Genomic DNA, 24,064 nt, shown 5'->3' with positions numbered 1-24,064 from the left:
GTTATCTATAATTTCTGTTTATTAAAAACAAATTATTTAGTTTGATTTGAATATATATCTCTTATAATTAAATAAAGTAAGTAAAGTATTTTTAAAACTATAATGGAGAGAAAAAAAAACAAAATTGAAGTTAAAATATTTTTAAGTTTTTATTGTCTAACAGATTTTGGTGTAATTATTACAATTAATATCATTTGATAAATGTTTAAATAATTAATTATCAATAATATTTAATTACTTTTTAATTTTTATAGTTTATATAAGTAATTATAATTTAGTCATTTAATAGTTTCTTTTGATTCGATTTACTCGAAAATTTCTTGCCAGATTTTTTATATCTGGATTTATGTATTGGGCATAAAATATCATAGAAACTATTATGTCTAATCGACCACTGATACATGTCAGGAAGCTTATAGTCTTCTGAAGCCAAGATCAACACGATAGGACGAACTTTATAACTAATATTTGATGGAAATAGCAAATTAGTAGCGTGTTCTGCAATGTAGATTGGTCCAAGATATTCATTTTTAGTATCTTCATCAATTATTTTTCCTTGAATTAACACGATATCACGAATTTCTTTTGTAATTCTGAAAGAACGACGATTAAAGAGATTTGGTAATAAAGCTTTACGAAGAATATCCTTCAGCATTCCATCTGAAAACGATTGATAACGGCGATGATATTTCAAAATATACATTGCTATTCCTATTGCTACCACTCTCCAAAGATGATACTCTAAGTTATGAAACTGGTTCATTGCCTCTTTCATTTGAGCTTCGTTGATAAATATTGTCGTTACCTCAGTCTCGCAAACACTATCCGTGACAAATTCTTTTTGATTTAAAATTCCTATCAAACCTAATGTCTGTCCAGTGAATAAATAATCTTCAAAATAGCCACCGCTATCGAAATATTTCATAGAATCTGTATTTGGTAATAAATTAGTCCGTTGATATTGTGCAATGCCTTCCACTTTGACAACTCCTGATAAAATTATGTGAATGCCAGTGCAAAAATTCTCCCTGGAATGAATTATATCACCTTGTTCGTAAGTTTTTCTAGTAGAAATGCTAATAAAATACTTGTACTGTTTCTGGCCCATTATCCATTCGGTGTTTTTTAGAATGTCTTCAATCTTACGTTTGACTGAAATTCCTGTTGGCAAACGAGTAAAGTTCTTCATCTTATTCTCATAGTTACGTTTTAATTTATAAAATATGTTCTTTTCTATCAACCCATTCTTCTCTAAATTTATTAAATGATCTATGGTTTTTCTGAAGATAATTCGAGCTGCCAGCCTGCTCGTAGCTCCAATTACAACTTCTGGATATGTACGCTGCATTTGTGTCATCTCTCTGATCATGAAAAGTCTATTTTTCTCGACCTTTTCTTTAAGCCAAATAGACAGTTCTTCGTAATTTATAATCATATCCGTTTTATTTCGTATTTCTTCTTCTCCAACGATAAAACAATAGGCGATTTCGAAACACTGATAAAGATTCTTCTTAATTTTTGTATTCAGATAGTTTTTAATCATTATCAAAGCTGGTTTAATGAGAAAAACGAGTCGAAGGAAAATTAATAAATGAAGGTGAAGCAGAATTTTGTAAAATGTGTAAGCAGTGCTGAATTTAAAAACGATGCTTCGTCCAGTGTAATATAATAAAATAATCAGAAAATCTACAAATTCCGCTACGAAAGAGACTACGTTGATGGGATTTCCGAAATAGTCTTTAAATCCGAATAAAAACATTCGAAAGAGAATATCGAAAAAGAAAATGATGCTTTCTATACTTAAAAAACAAAAGAAAAGAGAAGATAATACTAAGACACGATGTGCCGAATTCTTATCCAAGTGAAAAACAGAAATCAGTTCAAGAATATTAATAAGCAACGAAACGAAAAGTAGGATATGGATCATAAATTCTAATTGTGGAGAATATATTAAATTTTCTATAAAATGATGGGAATATATTATTCTCGATTGATTAAACTCTTCTTTGTTCTTTTTCTCCAACTCTCGTCGTTCCTTATTAACGAAAGCATTAACTATATCCAACATTTTTATTACAATATCGTAGGTCTTTCTTGTATATTTATTAATGACCATGTGTTTTTTAACTTCAGAAACATCTAAATAATCTTGCTTTGTCTGAATGGCCCATTCAATAGTGATACTCAATCGCTTAGCTGCATCTTTACTTATAATTCCATTATGAAATTGATACCAGTATATAGTCTGAGCAGCTTTTAAGGCTCTTATACTGGATTCTTTTCTCATTTGTGCAAGTTGGTAGTCGGTGGCTGGTAACACATGTTCTGCAAAACAATTCGTGCATTTTATATATCTCGATTGATAAAATGGAATGTCTCCTGGTTCCAATTCATATTCTTTATAAGGATCTTCGATGTGTGTATGAATCTTTACCCATTTCCAGTTTGCATTCGATAAAAATGGATCAAGTTGTTGAGCGTGAAAAGAATTTTCCATCGTCTTGTTCAAGTAACGTATTGCGTTAGCCATAACAGTCTTTCTAGCAGAAGATACTGAATTAATACCAGTAACTCTAATCAAATATCTTAGACATGCTGTGTTTATTAATATTGTAAACGTCGTCAGAACTCGGAGATGTAAAAATAAAACATTGGCTGACTGATCATTGATGAAGAAAGTTCGAGATATTTTACCTAATAAAAGCGTTACGCATCCTTTCATAGATCCAATGGAAATTATTAAACCTTTCTTCCAATCAAAACCGTATCCACTTCTGCACAGAATAGGAAAAAGTATAACAACAGTGAATATCTTTATGACAAGAGTAGCCACGAAAGTAATAAAAAATCGCAAATAATCCTCTACAGAAGGTGAACCAAGGTCGTAAATATGCAACAGGGATTCAGCAGTTATTACACCTATTAATATAGAGAGTAATATCTCAAATATAAGCTTGCCCATTTCCCAAAACTTCTGTACTACTCTTTCCACTTCAGGAGGAAAACTGTATTTTTCATTGTTTACCATGATGACCATCACCACTACTGCTAATCCACCAGATGCGTGCAGTAAGGTCGATAAGGAGAAAATAAAGTAACAGGAGGCAAACAGAAAAGTAATTACTGCGATTTTGTTCTGATACGGATAATGTGAAGATAATTTCACAGCAGTACCCGCCAGAAATCCTATCAACGAAGAAAATATGGCTTTCGAGCAGAAAGTCAGTATCGACCTTAGCAAGCTACAATGAAGTTTTAGTAAAGGCAGAAATACTTCCATTATCATCATTGCTAATGCGTTAATTATTAAAGATTCGCCTTGAATCAAAGTCGATACATGTTTTGTGTCTCTGTTATTCGCTTTAAACATGTCGATGGAACCAAACAGATCGGATATCTGCGCTAGTACCCCAAATATAAGTGTAAGTTGCCATTCCCACTCGTAACTGGGAAATATATATAACATGCATATAGAAGTGAGGATGATTGAAATAGGATATCCCAATATGGATAATATTAAACATTGATAAATAACATCCGTAAATATTTGATTATCCAAGGTGTATCCGGTAATAAACAGCATTAAAGGAAAAGTTATCTGGATTATTTCATTAGAACTGTGTAGCACTTGCTTGCTGATTACGTTCTTTATTGTTGCAAATTTAACGTTCAGTTCTAACGAGAATCTAATAAGTACTCCCATTAACATCAAAACAGCCGCATCCGAAAATTTCTCTTGTCTCGCCAAATATTTTACAAAGAAACCTGCGATTAATAAACACGCTATTATTGAGGGAGTAAATAAATCGTAAGTATTTTCGCTTACGTTATATGTGCATTGCGCTTTTGTAGGTTGCATCTTTATTTAGTTTCTCTTCTTCGAAGTTTATCTGAAAAAAGATATAAATCAATATCATATTTACTAATAGAAACTGAAGAATGCAAGTCGAATTTAAAATATGCAATTTGAGAACAGTGACTTTTGAATCGTAATTCTTTGAAATTATCGATCGAATTGCGGGTCAAGAATCTATAGCTACTTTTAAAATTTAATCGATCGATCACGCGATATTTAACTATTTCATCGACCTTTAAAGGAATAATATCATACTTGTACTTAAATCTTAATAAAAATTATTATAAGACCTTAATTGAATGCTTAATCGAACGAAATATTAGTAATTTTGTCGGATTAATTTATTACTCACCAAGTATTTTTGTCTTTTACTAGCGTAATAATTTATTCTCCAACAATTTATTTTTCATTATTTCGATAAAATCTAATTATTATTTTACTGAGTGTAAATTTTTTAAATTATTAAAACAATCTATTAAATCTAACAACGTGTTAGATTCAGATAAAACTGTAGTGTTCAGTTGCCGGATTAATTATATTAGTCTAATAAAATATTTTTGAACTGTAAGACTGATCATTGACTGAATAATATATGTCTTATTACTGTATGCATCATAGAAATGTAGAAAAAAAGTTTGAGACACGACCTTTAATCGGAAAACTATGTCTCCACACTACAAAAATGTCGTTTACTTTTCTTTTGAGACGGTTCTTAGCTTCTTTTGTTTTTAATTTAATAAAGATCACACCTCTTTTTTAAAAAATTTAAAAATTTAAAAATTTTTTAAAGATCACAAATCTTTTTTAAAAATTACGTTCCTGTGGTACTGTACTGTAAGTGCACGCGGGAAGCATCTATATTATTGTCAGTTCAGAAATTTTTAAAATGAATTTTGTAATTAATAATTCTCAGAAACTTCAACACTTATTATTTATTAATTTTCTTTGATTATTTATTAATTGATTTTTCGAAATAAGCCGAAAAAACCCCGAAGAAAAGAAAGATAAAATTCATAAATATAACCTTTAAAATATATAAATTCTAACGTTTCTATCTGTCACGCTTTATATATGATGAAATTCCATAGTAAAGAAAATCACATTTTTATATGAGAGGCAATTTTGAAAGAATTATTTTTATTTAAATAGTAAAATAAACTATGGCCGGCGTTAATTACATTTTTAAAAAAATGTATAAATACAAAACGACATATTTACAAAGGTAAAAACCTTGCTTCTGTGCTTCTGAAACGGCGGAAAGATAGACAGAAGCAAGGTTTTTACCTTTGTGAATATGTCGTTTTGTATTTATACAATTTTTTAAAAATGTAATTAACGCCGGCCATAGTTTATTTTACTATTTTTACTTAAAATGTGATATTGTGAAAAATGGCTAATAAACACCAGAGGACGCTTTACCTATATTTACATTTTTTGCCGAAACAGTAGCCTAAAAAGGAAGGTCGTCTCGGAAACTTGTGAATTGTTTTTAAGGATTGCTGATGGTGTAGAAACGGCGGAAAGATAGACAGAAGCAAGGTTTTTACCTTTGTGAATATGTCGTTTTGTATTTATACAATTTTTTAAAAATTTTTTATATTTTTCTGCCATTCTGAAACAATTGGAAAAATTTTTTTCGTACTCCTTTCGGTTTCAATATGGAAATATTTTCTATACATAAATTAGAATTTATTACAAAATTGATAGGAAAGATTTTCAGTTTCCTAGCCAAAATATAAATAAAACTAGCAGACCTCGCCACGCGTTGTTATGGCTCAAAATGTATTTATTATAAATGTATAACACTTCCCCCGTGGGGGGGATTTTTCGAAAAATTTCTTCTTAGTTTATATTCTCTTGACGTACCCTATTAAAACGCAATCAAAAACGCAAAAACCCGCATCTAAAATAGTATAATAGAAGCCAACCATCTCTCCCCAGTGGGGGACATTTCGACATGTATATTATATAAAAACACGGGCGTATTCGAATACTGTACAACGTAGTGTCAAAATTTCAAAAAAAATCGGTAGGAACAAACGAACATTACATTTTTATTTATATAGATAGACTAGCTGCAAGGACCCGCTTCGCTGGGTTTTTATTTGTATGTAATATAGTTTTTTATATATATATACAAAAGACTGTTTTTCTAAGTAATCTAGAATCTAGCTGCAAGGACCCGCTTCGCTGGGCAAAAAGTAACGATAGTGAAGATTAAGATAATTACATTATAGCTAATCATACCCGTTTTCACAAAATGCAAGAATTAGGTCCCCCGTTTCCAGACTAATTAGAGAATTTTTACGTTTAGTCAAACGAACTATTTTCAACGTTTCTGGAACGTTTACAATCGTTCTATAATCGAACCAATATTCGAATTTTATGTTCGAATTTAATTCGAACAAATTCGAAAAAATCGAACAAAACATTCGAAATAGAAAGCCACTTTCAACCACTTTCAGCCTCATATCTCCCGCACCCTTATAGCTATCGAGACGCAACAACCCCTATGCACGAATGGAGACTTGGGGCTACCATAACATACAAACACCATTCACGTGCGAGTGTAGTTTTGGCGGAAAAGTGAAATATAGGGACATACATGTCCATTTATATATATAGATATAGATAGATGATGATCTGCTTTAGTTTATTTTCACAGAAAAGCATAATGCCTCACAGAAAAGCAAAACTTAGGGCGTCGTACTCGTAGCGCCATCTGTTGGACATAAAAGCCTTAACCTAGATTATATCTTTTAATTTACAGTATATGAATGTTTAACGGAATAATATACAGCCTATGTTTACCCTGAAGTTCCATTCTAAATATTGGTGAAAGAATTTTTAAAATCGGATGAGTAGTTTCGGAGATTATCCGCTACATCCAAACTTACTTACCTCTTTATAATATTAGTATAGATTAACGCACTATATGTCTATTTAATTACTTTCGCTGTAGTGATCGTCTCTGTAAAAAACTCTGTAGGCATATAGACTCATTTTTTAATGGTGAATTACACGTATTGATTACTTTGTAGGGATTAAAAATACATCTATATCGAAATCCCTTGGCTCAATGACTTGATAAAAAATTTTACCATTAGCTATACATAAGTACTATATCGGCACAAAAGTGTGTGTTGACTTCTTCCATTCTTTAAGTGTTGTTTTTCACTTTAGATGCAGATATTTTCCGGTACAGTTGCCTATTCACTTACTATTGTAAGAAGAGAATGTCTTTATCAGAAAGGTTCTCAGTTGATTACCGCTCCAAGCGAATTCATACTATTGTCCTTCCAAGCACTTTCTTATTATCTTACTCAGAATTAAAACGAGTTCATGGACTTAAAAAATGCAGATAGATTAATGATACTTCTTAGCAAATTCTATTTTTGCTCACTTACGGTTATCTGTTTTAGTATTTTATTATTGAATGTTTCACATTAACTTCTTGAAACTGCTCAATGAAATCTTCGACATTATTCTCGAATTTTGTGACAGATCGATATAGAAGGTACTATCAGTGGAAAGTCGCTAATGATAATATACAAATTGTTAGATTTAACTTTTTTATTTTATAGCAGTCTTTAATTGATTGGTAATCGGTTAGTGCAATGACTTCTAGGAGAGCTATTTCTAGGACAGCAAGAATATATTCTATATTCTAGGACAGTAATAAGAAACACTATTCTAAGTAATAAATTGGGATTTTTTTAAATTATGGTATAAACTGTGTATTAGGTGTTTTTAGGTAAAGCCAACAAAACAATTTTTGCATTTTTACGTTTACAGAGCCATTTTATCGTGAAAATGTCCAACAAATTTTTTTGAAGTGTTTATATTTAACTTAGGCATTGGCCTTTCTCATTTAATAATGTTTTCTTTTTCATTATACGATCTCGAGCCAAAACTTTTTTAAAATAAATTTTCAATATCTCAATTACATTCTGAATCGCTAGCCACGATATAAGGGCTAAAACTAGAAATAAAATTATAAAAACTTACTTGGTGAAATAAAATGTGTGGTGGATTTACATACCTGGTACAAAATATTTTTCAACTGTATGAATATAAAATTATATAGAAAATTATAATTAAATATAGCTTTGTAAAGAAACATACAAGTACATAAAAATAACATAAAATATTCTTTACTTTTTAAATCTTAACCACTTAGTCAAATAGCTCCCTACGAGTGGAATCAGAGACGGTCCTGCTAGGTGTATACATGCACGCGGGCTGCTAAATCCTGAGGGTGCCGATACCGGTCAATTTCAAATGCCTCTTTTGTCGCACCACTAATATACCTCAAAAGACGCGACAGGGTTCTTGTAAATTTTAAACGTTTCTCACCATAGCTGCAAGTCTAAATATGTTAAACTTAATAGATTGTCCGTCGTTTGTTTTCTAACTAATTCGTTTTAGGACCTGGTGTTGTCCACGGAAATTTCCAAAATTTACAACTTTTCGGTCACTCTCGTTGAACTGGAAAAATTTCTGTCTTTATTACGTCTAATACAGTATTACGAAGAAATCAGTCCCCGCTGTACTCGGCTAGAGATTGGGTCGGTTATGCTTTTAAATAATATTCCAGCTCTTACAGCAGGGTTTTATTTATGTCCCTAATTCCCTAATCTCTTAATTATTTAACTACTTCTTAAGTAGAAATCGGTTACTTTGTACTCGAATATTTGTAAAATCTCGGGAAAAAAGAGGAAAGACAAATTTTTAAGATAAGGAAAATAAATTCTAGAGCTTTTTCTGTACCTCGTGCATCTCTCTCATTCATTAAATTTAATTGTAAATGATGCTGTCAAAGTAAAAGTTAATTTTTTAACATTGTACAAGAATTCTACACGTTTTTTTTCCTACATCCCCTGAAAGATGGGATATACGAAATCGTAATATCACTGGTTTAACATTGAAATCCGTGAGTAATATAAAATCGGAGAGCGGAATAAATATATCAAATATTTTAATGGATTTTTTAAAACTCCTGTCAACTATACAGAACTATCGTAAAATCATACCAGTAAATTCTTATCGGTTGGGTTAAGTTATAAATCTACTCGTGATTCACGTAATCGGGCGAGGGCGGCCAAATATCTAGCGGGCAGGCGGCTAACAGCCCAGAACCGGTCCTGGATAGAATTGGATGCGTTATACGTGTAGCATCCACCCAAGGTCCTAGGCTTCCACCAGCTAAACCGCGAGGTTGGTGCTCTGTAAAGCGCATGCGCAAATCTGGCTTTTCGTAATCTGAAAATACAGGAGATTCCACTCCGCCACTAATATTCTAATATACAATAGCAATTTTTTTTCCACGTGTAGTATAGAAATTTGTAATAAGATACATAATGCGGTTATAATAAAATATTGCGCGATTATTTTCATATAATTAAAATTAATATGTATTTATTTTTTAGAAAATACAAGGGAACGGTGCATCCACTGCTTCCAATGACGGCACGCCACTGTTTTAGATTAAATATTCTTGATAAAAAAAATCGAAAAATTTATAAGAAAGCAATAAACAAAACTTTTTAAAGTATATCTACTATAAAAATTATATCTAAGATATAAAATTATATCTTATATCAGTTTCAACTACAGATTATTTTTTTAAATGAAAAAAGAAAAAAAAAGAGATTGAGTTTAAAATTTATCAATGATATTTAAAATAAATAACATATTAGTTAAATATCACTATATCACATTTTAATTTCACTCATAGAAGATTATGCAATATTTTAAAATATATTTTTTGTTAAAGTTGTTATTGACAAAATTTTAAAATGGACATAAATTGCTATTCTGTTTCAGAAAAGTGAAAAATTTACGTTTTAAATGAAATACAAATAAGAAAGTTGATTCAATTGCTATAAAATAAACAACCTCTTGCAAAGCCATATTATAAACTAATTGTTACAATCAAATGAATGGTTAAAATTATATATTACTATTTTATTCAGAATGAGATAAATGCTTGCAAATATATTAATTTGTTAAATATCCTTACAATATGTTTTGATTCCATCAAATAAATTCTGTAATAATCTGTAATTTTGTATAACTACAGTTCTTAAAGACTTTCTGAAATTTACATCAAATTTATTTTCCTCAGAAATGTCTTTCATTTGTTTAAATTTAAAACTGTATTTAATTTACAATGTAAACTTCAATTTTGTTGCATGTTTAATCTTTTCTTGATGTAAAAATTTTAGCCATAAAATTTTGCAATTCATAAAACATTTAATAAATGTTTTAAAAATTTAAATTCTGTCTTTTAAAATCTTTAAATAGAATTAAAAAGAAGGAAAAATATTTATATAATTTATTAAGTAAAATTGATGTAGGCCTATGTGCATATTTTTAAATTTTTTAAATTTACAAAATTTTACAAATTCATTGTTAATTAAATCAAAATTTTTTAATAATGTAGAATTTGCCTCCAACACAATCACAAAATCCTGAAAAATCTGATACAAAACCAACCAATCCGAAATCCGAATACAGATCGCAATTCGCTTGGCCCAAATCTGGTTCCGACATGGTTCACGCAGTGGCTCGGAAATCCGCTTCCATGGGAATGATTGCCGCCGAGTGTGCTACTAAGGAACTTGAAGTTATATCTGGTATATACTCTAAAATAATTTTTAGAAAATAATCTTATTTTTTAAGGAAATTATCCTTTCGTAGCAAATGGGACACCAAAAGCTATTCAACCTCCTAGAACCCTAGAATTAGGAACTGATCTAGACTTACAGGATGATGATGCAATTTTAGAAGCTTTAAAAAGGTATTTTAAACATATTTATATTTTCAAAAAAATATGCTATATTAAATTAACAATATTGTTATATTTATTGGTTTCATTTTTAAATATTTGTCAATTTAAGGCTGAATTAATCCAAAATGTGATGATTATTCATAATAAGGGTTTAAAAATACAATATAGATATTACATGACAGTATTTCATATTGGAAGAGTTAAATAGTAAATAAATGACATTTTATTGTTATTATCTAGTACAACATTTCACATATTTTAATCATTTATAATAAAAGAAAATAATTAATTGAATCATTATAGATAATCTCTTACAAGGATCAATAGTAATGTTATGTTAACTTCATTTTAGAATATTATCATACATACATGTACAGTACTTCAATTGATAAACTGCAATAATATGAAAATTCTCTGTTGTTATGCTAATTCATACTCTCATAAATGACTAGATTTGTGACATAAGAAAGTTATAATATGTAATCTTAATACCATTTTCTAGTATTATGCCTTTTTATGTGCTGTACATCAAAGTTTGTTTCAATAGCAGTTTACAATTAAACTTTTTATTAATAAAATTAGATAGCATTTAAAAAATATATAATGTTTTTCTCATTAATCAAATTTTCTAATTATCAGATTTATANTCTTTTATTATAGTTTATTAATCATTTTCTGCTCATTTAATTAAATTCTTTCTATTCATTTTAATAATTTTTTATTTTTTGCTTTCAGAAGTTGCAAACATGTTTTTTGTAATATTATTTGCATTAGAAATGATCCTGAAACTATATAGCCTGGGCTTCCAAGGTTATTTTGTTTCTTTATTCAATCGATTTGATTGCTTTGTGGTGATAAGTTCCATTTTGGAATCTGTCCTTACATATACAGATATAATGCCTCCTTTAGGAGTTTCTGTTTTGAGATGTGTTCGTCTGCTTCGAATTTTTAAAGTGACAAAGTAAGTATCATAATTATAAATTAATGTTAAAATGAATGAAAAATATGCTATGAAAATGTCAAACTCATGATGCATCTTGAATTGCTGGAGTTTTAGAATTAAGAAAATACAGTATTATAAATTCTAGCTCTATGTAGGTTTTCCTTAATTCTCATTCATGGTTTGAGTTTTAGTAATACAATATAAATTAGAAATTTGAGATAATCTTTTAGAAAGTTGTTTTAATCAATTTAAATGTTTTATGTTTGAATGTTTGAAAACAAAAAGAAAACATTGAAAAAATTATTTCATAATACATTTAAATGAATTTAAAGATACCGAACCAATAACAGCAGAAATATGCAAATAAGGTAAACCTTAAAGCTTGCTTTATTTGCATATTTCATTTGACTACTGAACTTTTGAGCTTTTTAAAAAATGTATGTAAATAAGTATAATTTCTAATTTAGCATCATGAAATCATGCCATTATGCAGAATAGCACTAGGAATCAATGGAAGATTTGATATTAGTCGCTGACAAATTAAAGTGGCTAGAATCATAACTCTCAAATGATTATTTATGTTTTTTCTAGAGCATGGATATAATCAAGAAAAATAATCTGGAACATAGCTGAGTCTCAATATATTAATAAGATCATTATCTGATCTTAAGAATGAAATGGCATAGCAAAATACATAGACAGCTCTCTCCTGAGTTTGCTTCTACCATATGTACTGTACAGTACAATGATTTCTAGGAGAGCTATTTTCAGGCTTCATGAGAAAAAAATTCTATTCTAAGAAATCAATAGTTTGTCCATTTCTCATCAATTTGCAAAGAGTTTGCTGACTTGATGTAGACAATATTGGTTTTGAATCTAATTGGCAGATTTATATGTTTTCCCACAAATTAATTATAATGTAGTCTGGATACTGATTTTTTGCATATGATACAAGGTATTGATATATGTAAACATCCTTTAATATCAAAGAGCAAAACAAAAAAGAAGGGTTTCTTTGATATTGAAAGACATTTTGATGAATGGCAGAAGGCTTTTCCTTGTGTTTGAGAGTATTGTTATTCTCAATCAATTAACATAATATAAGTATTGTATATCAAACATCCTGAAGCCCTATATAGGGAAATATATATATATATCTTTGCTTTCTTGAAGATCAAAAACAAAAAATAAATCACTGAAATACTTGCCTTGAAATACTTGTGAAATACCTAGTACTTGCAAGCCCCATATTTTCAATGTTATCAAAATCATTGTGATATAAGTGCAACTCTAATTCTAACACAACACTCCCTAAATCTTTTCATACCATCTGCCAGCTCCCTTCTAGCATGGATGGTGTGGAGTGACAACATTTAGGGAGTATTGCTTTAGAATCTGTGTTGCACTTCTGTCTTAATTTATTATATATAAGACAATAGTAAAATATACAAAAAATTAAGTTTATTATATAAACTTATGAAAAATTCAAATTTATATAATATAAAATTATTAATTTATTTCAGATGAATTTTTATGGAATTCATTCAGTACTGAAAATTATTGAAAATGTTTCTCTAAAGTTTTTTAAAATTATCAGGATTACCCAAGAATTGTAATTCAGTATTTTCACTCATATTTCGTCAGTAATTTCAATACTTTAAATTATTTTGTTACAACCAATAAATAATAAATAAATTATTACTGCTGAATAAATTATTTATGGAAAGAATCAAGATTTAATGGAGTAGTACTGAAAATATATTTTATTACTCTAGCAAATTATAACGTTAACCTGAACCATCTTCAGGCATTATGTATTGAAATAATTCAATACACAAAATTTTAGTTAATAAAAATAACTGTTTCATGTCTGAGAAACAATTATAAAACAAAAACAAAAAAAACCTTTTAAAATTCTGATACTTAACATATTGAAAATTATGTTTGTGTGGAAAGATTCAAAAGCAAAGATTGTTATGAATGTGATAAATTCAAAATAATACTTTCTAAAAATAAATCAGTTCTGAATGAAGTTAAATTATTGTATGAAAAGGACTATTGGATTACAAGTATAATTATAATTTTTGTTCATAACATCTAGAAAAAGATATATTTAGATATTCAGCACCATTATGTAATACTGTATTAAATATATTTATCTACAGCAAAATAAACAGTTGTACAATTATTTGTGACAATTATAATTGTTTTAAAATATATTTTAATAAAAATAATTATTACAATTAAATTTGTTTCAGGAAGAGAATCAAGAAAACAGAATATAAATCAAAATTTCGACCTTTCTCTTCCTATGTTTACATCGATGGCGGATGGAAAAAAGCTGAGAAAGTGAAGAGAAGTTTTATTATTATTTAATAATAATTTATTTCTGCTTTTATCTTTAGAATCAATATTTTTATATCTATTCATTTATAATAATTAAATAATTTATCAAATGTTATTCCTCAAAATATTATATAGCTTAATTAAAATTAATATCAATAGCTACATGTGAATGAACATGTAATAAAGAATTAATCATCATCCATGCCAGTGGTTCTCAAAGCATGGTTTGTGGACTGCTGGTCATCCATGAGCTTATGCCAGGTTGTCTACAAACTGACCTAATGATTTTTCTAAATTGCAATTACAGTATATGTTGTTTATCCAACTGAAAGAATATTTTTATATACTCTATTTTATATTTTGCTTATCTCTTGTTAAATTACTGAATAGATAAACTATTTTGGCATGTACGAGGGCAGGCTGAAAAGTAATGCACACATGCTTGTAGAACACGAACAAAAACAAATAGCAAGATCGGGCAAAAAGTACATTAAGTACAATTCTTAAGCTTCAAAATCATATATTTATTTTTCAACATAGCCTTAATGATGACTAACACATTTCTCCCAATGTGTAACAAGTTTTTTCATTCTGTCACTGAAAAATTCTTCCGACTTTTCTCGAATCCAGGACTTGATAGCTTCTTTTACCTCATCGTCTGAGGTGTAATGATTATCCTTGAGGTCTCTCTTAAGTAGAGGAAACAAATAAAAATCACAAGGCACAAGATCGGGGGAATAAGGAGGGTGTGGAATCGGTTCAAACTTCAGGTTTTGCAGAGCCTCTCCAGTTGCGTGCAAGGTGTGTGGATGAGCGTTGTCATGTTGGAAGATTATTGCCTCTAACATGTCAAACTCAACGTCAGAGGTGTTTTAGAGTCTGTATGTACTGAGAAGAATTAAACATTGCAACAAGATGCAATGGCAGTGATCGGACTTCTGCTGCGTGTTTCATCAACAATTATGGCTTTTCCAGGCTCGCAACCACAAAATTTTATTATCTATCAATTTACAATAGACCTATCAACAGCATCATCACCATAAACAGCCTTTAAATGTAATTTTTTCAGCAGTTAAAAATTCGATAACAGCACACTGTTTAACTCGCATTGACATAGCATCAAAACATGTCTCCATATTTCCACTTCTCAAAATATACTGAATGAACACAACAACCTCAAACTGCGCATGCACATAGAGGGGGAATGTTACTTCCATATGCCACCTGGCACGCTTCTGAAAATGATTTTGTTTGTGCTCTACAAGCATGTCTGTATTATTTTTCAGCCTGCCCTCGTATCTAAGGTGATTTTTACAGGATATAAAGTGGACAGGAGCATAGTGATTATTGGTTCATTCATGACTCATCTTAAGTGGTCTGTGGACTATATAGCTTTGAGAACTACTGATCTCTACATATATTTTTGAATGTGTGTCTGATCTCTATACTCCAAAGGAAGATATCTAGTATTTTTGAGAGGGAAAAAAAACAAATTTTTATTATGGTTTTAATGTTTGTCCGTAATTACTTTTTGCTTGGGTAATGCCAGAGATATCTGCTAGTTTATTTATAAATTACTAAAATCCTGATATATTATTAATGTATTGTACAGATAATTATATAATTTTAAAAAAATCCAAGTATTATTTTTTAAGGTTATATAATTAATTTCAAACTATTTTAATTCCACATAACTCTGTTGAACCTCTGCACATCAATAAATAAATTATTACTGCTGAATAAATTATTTATGGAAAGAATCAAGATTTAATGGAGTAGTACTGAAAATATATTTTATTACTCTAGCAAATNTGCTAGTTTATTTATAAATTACTAAAATCCTGATATATTATTAATGTATTGTACAGATAATTATATAATTTTAAAAAAATCCAAGTATTATTTTTTAAGGTTATATAATTAATTTCAAACTATTTTAATTCCACATAACTCTGTTGAACCTCTGCACATCAAATTCGCAGCCTTTAGATCCTTGATAAGAAGGGCATATACACATTGTACCAGCATATGGGACTGAATTACATCTAAAAGATCACAGAACAGGGTTATCTGATAGAAATGATTCAGAAGTTGATCACAACCTTTCAAATATCAAAACGTCAGCATACGTCTGTAGACCAGAAATGAAAAGTGGTTTTAAATTATATACCATCTTTAAGAAGGATACATAAGAAAGCAGCCAGAGCTAATAATGTTGAGGTTGTGTATCGATGCAACCCAACAATATTCAGAATTTTAAAGAATGATAAGAAACCATATAGCCATAATTCGACCGCTATCTATGAAGATATCTGGAAAAATTGGAAATTTTTAAAGCGCACAAAAAATCCAGTTGCATCAACCATACAGATGCAGATAGCTTGTCTACCACCTGGCGGTTCTTTTATGAAAGTTAATTTTATTTGTCTATTTTTACTTTTTATTGTTTATTTTATTTCTGTAGGTATTTATTTATTAATCTCAACTACGATTTCTGTTATTTATTTATTTAAGAATTCTTGTTATTGTTTATTTTAAAATTTTTGTATTCACATTCTATTTTATTGTATCTGAAGATCAGGTAAACTGATTGAAAACATTATTATTTAGTAAATTTCATTGCTGGATTTTTAAAGGTGTGTTTTTTTTGTTGTTATTTTTTAACATGAAAATTCAATAATTTGTATACAGTGTTTTCTAAACTCAACTTCTAGGGGATTAATGGGGTCAAAGGGGTCAACTTTTACTAATAAAGAACAGTTTCTGCCAATGTCTCGGATGCTAAAAGGAAATAAAGCCATTAGTTAATTGATGACACAAATGTAGGTCAGATTTTACAATGGAGCTAGCCAGCATGCATTTGGTTTATGGAAGAACAGTGTAAAGAATTTACATTAGAATATTTCTCTAGGAGGCATTTACCAAATTACTCAACTTCCCAAGCAATTGATATGCATTTATGAAAAACAGGATTGATGCAGGTAAGATGTATGCGAAAGAATTTTTGCAAAATCTCTGTATACAAAAGAAATGTTAAGGTCATAGCTACAACCTAAACTGGTTGTAGCTATGACCTTAACATTTCTTTTGTATACAGAGAGTCATTGCAATATATCTATTGTAGGTAAAAAACACGACACATGCCATCCATAATTAGTAAATAATTCACTTTTATAACCACTTAAAAGAGGTTTTTTGACGAAAAAACTGAAATGTTATGTCCTTTGAATCCAATATTTATCTGAGTTCAAGAATTAGTAAATACAATAAAAATCATTTTTATGGCTGACATTTTGGCACATATTGAGAAGTTGTCTTCCATTAGCACATAAGCCATCACTCATACAATCAGTTGTAGTCTTTCATCTAGAACAGGGGTGAGCAACCTTTTTAATCAACGGGCCAATTTAAATTTTAAAATTTTTTGGCGGGCCGCACATAAAGTAACACTTATTAATAATTTACAAAACTTTATTTATAATAAACATTAGAATAAAAAAATATAAAATTTAAAAAAAGTAAAGATTTCATATACAAATTTTAATGCAAAATAAAAACAAACAAGAAAAGAACAGAAAAACGAATTTACTTGAAATTTTTAATGAGAAATTTGGCACTGTTTTTTCGATACAAGCTGATCAATATCAGCCGGAATTGATGAGGTAGCTACACGTACGCAGCTTTCTAATCGTGCATCACTCAGTCTTGATCGGTGGTCATTTTTGATTAATTTCATGGTTGAAAATAATTGTTCGCAAACATACGTACTTCCGAACAGAGACATCATTTGCTTTGCATTTTTCGTCAAAAGCGGAAATTTCTCAGGGCTCACATAAGATTTATAAAAATTTTCGATGTTTACTGAGAAAAATACATTTTTTAAATCGGTATTATTCTGCATGTCAATCACTTCCATTTGAAAGTCTTCGGGAACTGTATCCACATCGATATTAAATGGCGAGGAAAACATTTTCATGGAAACCGCTGTCTTCTCAGCTTTGAACATTTGGAATCGTAATTGAAATTCGTTGATTAAAATGTCTATATATTGTGCGTATTTTTGAGAAGTAGTAACGTTTTCTTTTTCTAAATGTGGAAAGTGAGACACATTATTCTGCAAAAGATGCTGTTTCCACAATTTTAATTTGCGCTCAAAGCCCTGAATTTTATCATACAAATTGTGAATAAACTGTCCTTTGCCTTGAAGTTCCACATTAAGATCATTGAGATGCTGAGTCATGTCGATAAGAAACCCAAAATCGCACATCCATTCTTTATTACCAAAATGAGGAAAGGCATATCCCTTCATATCCAAGAACAATTGTATTTCGCTTTTTAAGTTGTATACTCTTTTTAGCATTGCACCTCTACTAAGCCAACGTACTTCGGTATTAAAAACCACGTCGCCATATTCAGTTTCTAAATCTTTCAGGAATTCTTTAAATTCACGGTGATTTAACGCGCGCGACTTTATAAAATTGATTAGTTTAATTATTGGTACTGTGACATTTGGCAAACTCAATCTTTTCGCACACAAATTTTCCTGGTGAATTATGCAGTGGTTAACGAATATTTCCCTTCCTGTGACCTTCTTAATGTCTTGAAATAGCCTTCCCGATACTCCTACCTCCATGCTTGACATTGCTCGTGCTCCATCTGTCGATATACCAATAATCTTTTCTAATGAAATTGAAAAATTTTCCAACACAGACTTTAGTTCATCGTACAGGTCTTTGCCGGTTGTAGTCCCTTGCATTGGAATCAGTGAACACAATTCTTCGGTAATATTAAATTTGGTGTCAATACCACGTAAAAATATAGCCAGTTGTGCTGTATCGCTAATATCGCAACTCTCATCAAGTGCCAAAGAACAGTATTCGAATTTTGCAATGCGTTCACGAAGCGTTGTTGCTATGTTCTCGGACAAGTCTTCAATTCTCCTTGCAATGGTGAATCTTGATAAACTAATGTTTGAAATAATATTTATTTTATCAGGAAATGCTATTTCTGCAACAGCAGTCAGACATTCTTTTATCATCTCTCCATCCGCAAAGGGTTTCATTTTTTTTGCCAGTATTTGACTGACAACAAAACTAGCCTTTACTGACGTATTTGATAAAATAGCTTGATTTTTAAAAATAGCCTGTTGTTTTCCCAAGTTTTTCTCCATTTGATTAAACTTATCTATCCGGAGTTGTCCTGTTAAGTTTTTATATTGTTGTTCATGTTATGTATCGTAATGCCTTTTTATGTTATATTCTTTTAATGTCTACACAGTCTCTGATCATATTAAGCATACAGCTTTATCTTCGACGAAAGTGAAAAAATAATTCAAATTTCCACTTTTCTTGGAAATGCCTGTGCTCATCCACAACCTCCCGTTTTTTTTGTTTGCTTTTCCGACATGCTATTATGGATTAAAAATTTGAAAGTTAAAAAAATTTGTAGGAAAACTTAATTTTGAATAAAAAAACTCTAATATTACTTTTTTGAAAATAATATTGCACTCACGCCTTTCAAGAAACACAAGAATTGCTAAAATTGCTAGTTAACAACTTACCAGTCTGGCTGATTGTGTGACAGAAGCAAACACAAAGAAGCACAGACGCGGCGCGTTCATATTGCATGTTTGAACAAGTCACCGACAAGTGAGTAACTCGTCACAAAAAATTGTTTTGGTTTAGTATGTACTACCATTTTATTATAATTAATTTTATAACAATATATTGATGGGAGAAATAAATTCAATTTTAAAAATGCTTGGCGGGCCGCATAAACATGTTTAACGGGCCGCAAGCGGCGTGTTGCTCATCCCTGATCTAGAATGTTCCTCAAAAATAATAGATACACTCCTTTCATAGGCAGAAAGTCTAGACTTTGTACAAACATGACTACATGTTTCTTGTTGAATGATTGGATATGGTATGAGGAGAATTTCTATACAACTCATGCTCACTAACAGAAATTTGGTATTAACATGCTAGCTGGTATTTAATTTTGCTATACATATTGTCTCCTGTATGAATGAACACATCTATCTAATATTTCTTTAAGAAAAAATCAGAATTACTAGATGTCTCATTTCATACCAGCTGTAGCATGATGATGTAATAAATCAACAACTCTTTCAAAGATCAATGAATAGGTCAGTCAGGAAGTGATACCTAGAGCATGGCTAACAAGATGTCCAAATTTAATACTGTTGGAGTTATTTATATGGACCACATAAAGGTATTAGGCTGTAACACTTCTATTGAATCAGATGATGATCTCAGTTCAGATAATTTTTGTTGCACACATTTGACAAATGCCTGACATATTTCAATATATTTATAATTCCTGCATTATTGATGTACACCATGTATTTAAGCTGGGATTAAAACCAGAGCTGTAGCTATGAAGTGGCCTCTGTTTAATCAGCAGTGTCCATATGCAGTATATATATGCTTTTTTTAAACTATAACTATAAACTTAGGCTACTGTTACTTTTTTCACTTGGACTGTAGCTAATAGGCCTAGTGCTAGCTGGAAAAGAGAAAAATACCAATCACAAGTTTTTCAGCTTGCCTCACTAACCTCTAATGATTTATTCCTGTCTAATGGAATGGATAAAACTGAGCAATTTCTATAATCCCAGAAACAATAAATTTAGATATGTGAGCAGAAAAAACAAAAATTGGGAAATGACAAAGAATCTTGGCAGACAATCCACTACATATTGACTATACAAGATGACAGCAAACATGCACAGTACAGTACAACAAAGACAACTTTAAGTATCTCTCTAGGGCAGTAACAAGCATGCAGTCTTATGATGATGCTAAATTTACATCTCATCAGTAAATTTTTCACTTGATCACTAGTACAGTGATTTTCAACCTGTGGGTCGCAGCCCCCAGGGGAGTCGCAAAGCCTTACACGGGGGGGTCCGCGGGTAAAAGAAAAAGGCAAGTGTTTGTAGGTAATACACTACAATAAAAAAAACTACAATTTCAGTGAGAAGGCTGTACCTGTTTATTTTACAGTACAATTCGTTTTTTGATTGATATTTAGGTCTCAACAGAAAGAAAATTAAATATGTAGTTTTTAAAATCACTGATATAGTTTTAATATGGCCTTGGGGGGGTCGGCAGAATTTTTTAACTTGTAAAGGGGTCGTATGTTCAAGAAGGTTGAAAAACACTGACCTAGTATATAAATATTTATAGAACAAATGTTTTAAAATAAAATTTGCATGATGTTTAATGAGGAAATAATAAATAAGATTTGTTTTATGAAACCATGTTTTACTATTTATTGAGTGTTGAACACAAGATTGTGTCATTAATTGAACACTTGGCTTTTTTCCATCTTTATTCAGTCAACTGAATAAAGATGGAAAAAAGACACAAACATTTCACAAATGTTTGTATCAGAAGTGATGTTTGTGAAATTACACTTCTGAGATATCACCTATATCACTTCTGACACAAACATCACAATTGGAATTTGGAAACATCACTTTGTGTTGTTTCCAAATTCCAATGATGTTTATGAAATTACACTTATGAGATATCACTTATGATATCTGTGAGGTCATCATGTTTACAACAACCTTTTAATGTTTTTATTATTTATTTTATAATGTATATTGAAGTACAAACACCAACTGAGAGACTGTTTATTGTATCCGAAATGCATTTTGAGTGTTCTTTCTTATGTACATGTTAAAAGAACCATCGTCATTATAAAGTTCATTACTGAGGTGTTATCATTAAAGAATTTGTGAATTAATCTTATTCACTGGTGTGATAAGCCCATCTGTATATGTGTGTATTTATTTAAACTAAGTGTTAAATATAAATAGGAATTATAATTTTGAAAAAAACAAATTTATTTGATTTAGTAGTTTAATGTAATCATATTGAATATTACTTGAATTATGTAACTGCCCCTGTGCAATAGGGTTATCCCTTATTGCTAATAAAGACTGATTATAAATTTATTTTATTTAGATATCTGTAAAGAATGTACATGTACAGTATTTACCCTACAATTTTTATAAAATATTATGTTATCTCTATACATATATGAACATTTTTTAATATAATAAATTATTAGAATGTAACAGTCATATTTGTTGTGATCATAATTAAAGTATCACTATTCAATGCTGTCTAGAGAGATTTAGCAGTGAAATTTAGTGTAGAGACACTTAAGGACATAAAAAGAAATTAGTATCAAAACTCATCACTATGGCCCTTTTTGATCCTACAAACAACAAAATAGCAGTTTCTTATTTCATAAGCATGTTTTTCATTAAGTTTTGGGTATAAATAGCCAAAACTGTTTAATATCATTTTTATCAGCTCTGATGACAATCATCTTGCTGAAATGTGCATTTCTCGTGAAGTCATTTTATGAAAACAACAGCAATGCTGTGGCTGCATTTTGGGAATTTTGCTGTCTTAAGATGCCAAGGACCATTAACTCCACAAGCTTTCAAGAGAATAATTACTCCCAGACATCTAGTTTCCTTATATCAACCTGGTTGAAGTGCAAACCTATCACTTCACAAGTTGTTGAAGATGTTACCACAGCTGTTGTTGAACAGTCAATGAATAACGTTGCAGATTTGCAATGTCATGACAGTTGGATGTATCTTATGGCACAATGTGGAATGTACTGAGAAAGTTGATACATTGTTATTCATATAAGATAATATGAGATGACTTGCAACCAGTAGTTGATTGCCATTGATAGGAAAAATTAACTGATCTTGCTTTGATCTTATTTGCCAAATGGAAGTGCATTCATCATGGCCAAGGAAGTTCCTGCAGAGCAATAAGAGGCAGATGTTCACTGCTCCACTGAGGTGAAAATCTAGCTGTTGCAATTAGGTCACAGAAAACCCTCATGTTTTCCAGCAGATTTTACTGCATTCACCTAAAATTACAATCTGGATTCACAAGGACAAATGTAATATGGATTCACAGCCACATTTATTCTTGAATCATTCTTCATCAAAAAAGTAGTCCCAATGGGCCTGTGATCTGCTCTGTGATTGCCCAGAGATACCAAGAGATGCTCAACACTTTTGTTGTACCTCAACTGCAACAGTGAGAATGTCTTGAGTCCACTTCTTTCATGCAAGATGGAATGCTTCCACATATCAGATATTGCCTATAGTAGCTTTTGTGACATTTCACCAATAGTAGATTAATTAGGTATGCATTCCCTACCATCTGGCCACTTTATTCTCTGGATCTTGAGTTGTGTGACTTTTGGTTTTGGAGACACTTAAGATGTGTGATTTATCAAGGACACATTGAAAATTTGCCAGCCTTGAAAGACCATTTTGCATATGTGAGAAGCATCATAGAGGATCAATTATGATTAGCCATTGAAATGCACTGTTCATCATCTTCAGGTTTTTACACCTGAATAGAGACCACATTGAACAGTATCCTTTCTATCTGCAAGGTTCTCTGTCTTATACAAATAGAGTATTTGTTGTTTGCAGCACCAAAATTGCCAAGTGATGCATTTTAGCACTAATTTTTTTTACAGAAATGTCTTCTTTACGTCCTGAAATATCACCATAGCAGATTTGGCTGCATTTGCTACATATTTTTACACACAATGTTGAATAGGGTAATTTAATTGCAATCATCCAGTATAATTTAAATTTAAAAAATAATGAAATATTTTTAGATTTTTATGCAAAAAATGGATTAAGATATTATAATTTTATATTCTAATATATATCTGTAAAATATATCTAATATATATCTGTAAAATATTTGAAACATGAAGTGTTTCAAATATTTTAACAATATTTCAAGAAATGCAAAAATTAGAATAAAATACAGTAATACCCCGAACTTATGTGATAGGTGGGACCGAGCGGTAACCGCGTAAGTCGAATTCGCGTAAGTCGGGGTATAATTTCGCATATAAATACATACAAGTAATTTTTAATTGGGGCCAGAGACTAAAGAAAACAATAATTTCGAAAAAAATGTTTAATAAAATCTTAGATAATACATATGTATAACAAATTAGGCCTATATTATTTTACAATTTTTCACATTTACTTGATTATTACGCCATAATTTTAACATTGTTTCCATCTCAGCGATAATAC

General features: G+C 30.2%; 2 protein-coding genes across 9 annotated transcripts in view; one reads left to right on the top strand and one right to left on the bottom strand.

The window, feature by feature from the left end:
- LOC111626819 (nuclear protein MDM1-like) overlaps window positions 1-24,064 on the top strand; it is an 81,741-nt gene that overhangs the window by 32,427 nt on the left and 25,250 nt on the right. For all 6 annotated transcript variants that reach the window (XM_023370331.1, XM_023370332.1, XM_023370333.1 and 3 more), the window contains 3 exons: window positions 10,302-10,494; window positions 10,559-10,658; window positions 13,851-13,941. In XM_023370331.1, the coding sequence (XP_023226099.1) occupies window positions 10,302-10,494; window positions 10,559-10,658; window positions 13,851-13,941 (384 nt within the window). The remainder of the gene's footprint in view (window positions 1-10,301; window positions 10,495-10,558; window positions 10,659-13,850; window positions 13,942-24,064) is intronic.
- On the bottom strand, window positions 219-4,244 carry LOC111626818 (sodium/hydrogen exchanger 10-like). Of its 3 annotated transcripts, XM_023370328.1 has the most exons (3): window positions 4,209-4,244; window positions 3,827-3,890; window positions 220-3,765 (listed from the first exon to the last, which is right to left on the bottom strand). In XM_023370328.1, exon 3 carries the CDS (start codon window positions 3,707-3,709, stop codon window positions 275-277), a length of 3,435 nt encoding a protein of 1,144 aa, XP_023226096.1. In that variant the 5' UTR covers window positions 3,710-3,765; window positions 3,827-3,890; window positions 4,209-4,244; the 3' UTR covers window positions 220-274. The 3 variants fall into 3 exon arrangements, with proteins under 3 accessions (XP_023226097.1, XP_023226096.1, XP_023226095.1); XM_023370329.1 differs by lacking the exons at window positions 3,827-3,890; window positions 4,209-4,244 and having other exon boundaries at window positions 219-2,540; window positions 2,695-2,865; XM_023370327.1 differs by having other exon boundaries at window positions 220-3,890; window positions 4,209-4,242.

Source organism: Centruroides sculpturatus, unplaced genomic scaffold (genome assembly GCF_000671375.1).
Source record: "Centruroides sculpturatus isolate CEXI.00-Female unplaced genomic scaffold, Cexi_2.0 scaffold280, whole genome shotgun sequence".
Lineage (NCBI taxonomy): Eukaryota > Metazoa > Arthropoda > Arachnida > Scorpiones > Buthidae > Centruroides > Centruroides sculpturatus.
Note: the sequence above shows the minus strand (reverse complement) of the source record. Positions and strands in the feature narration are given on the sequence as shown.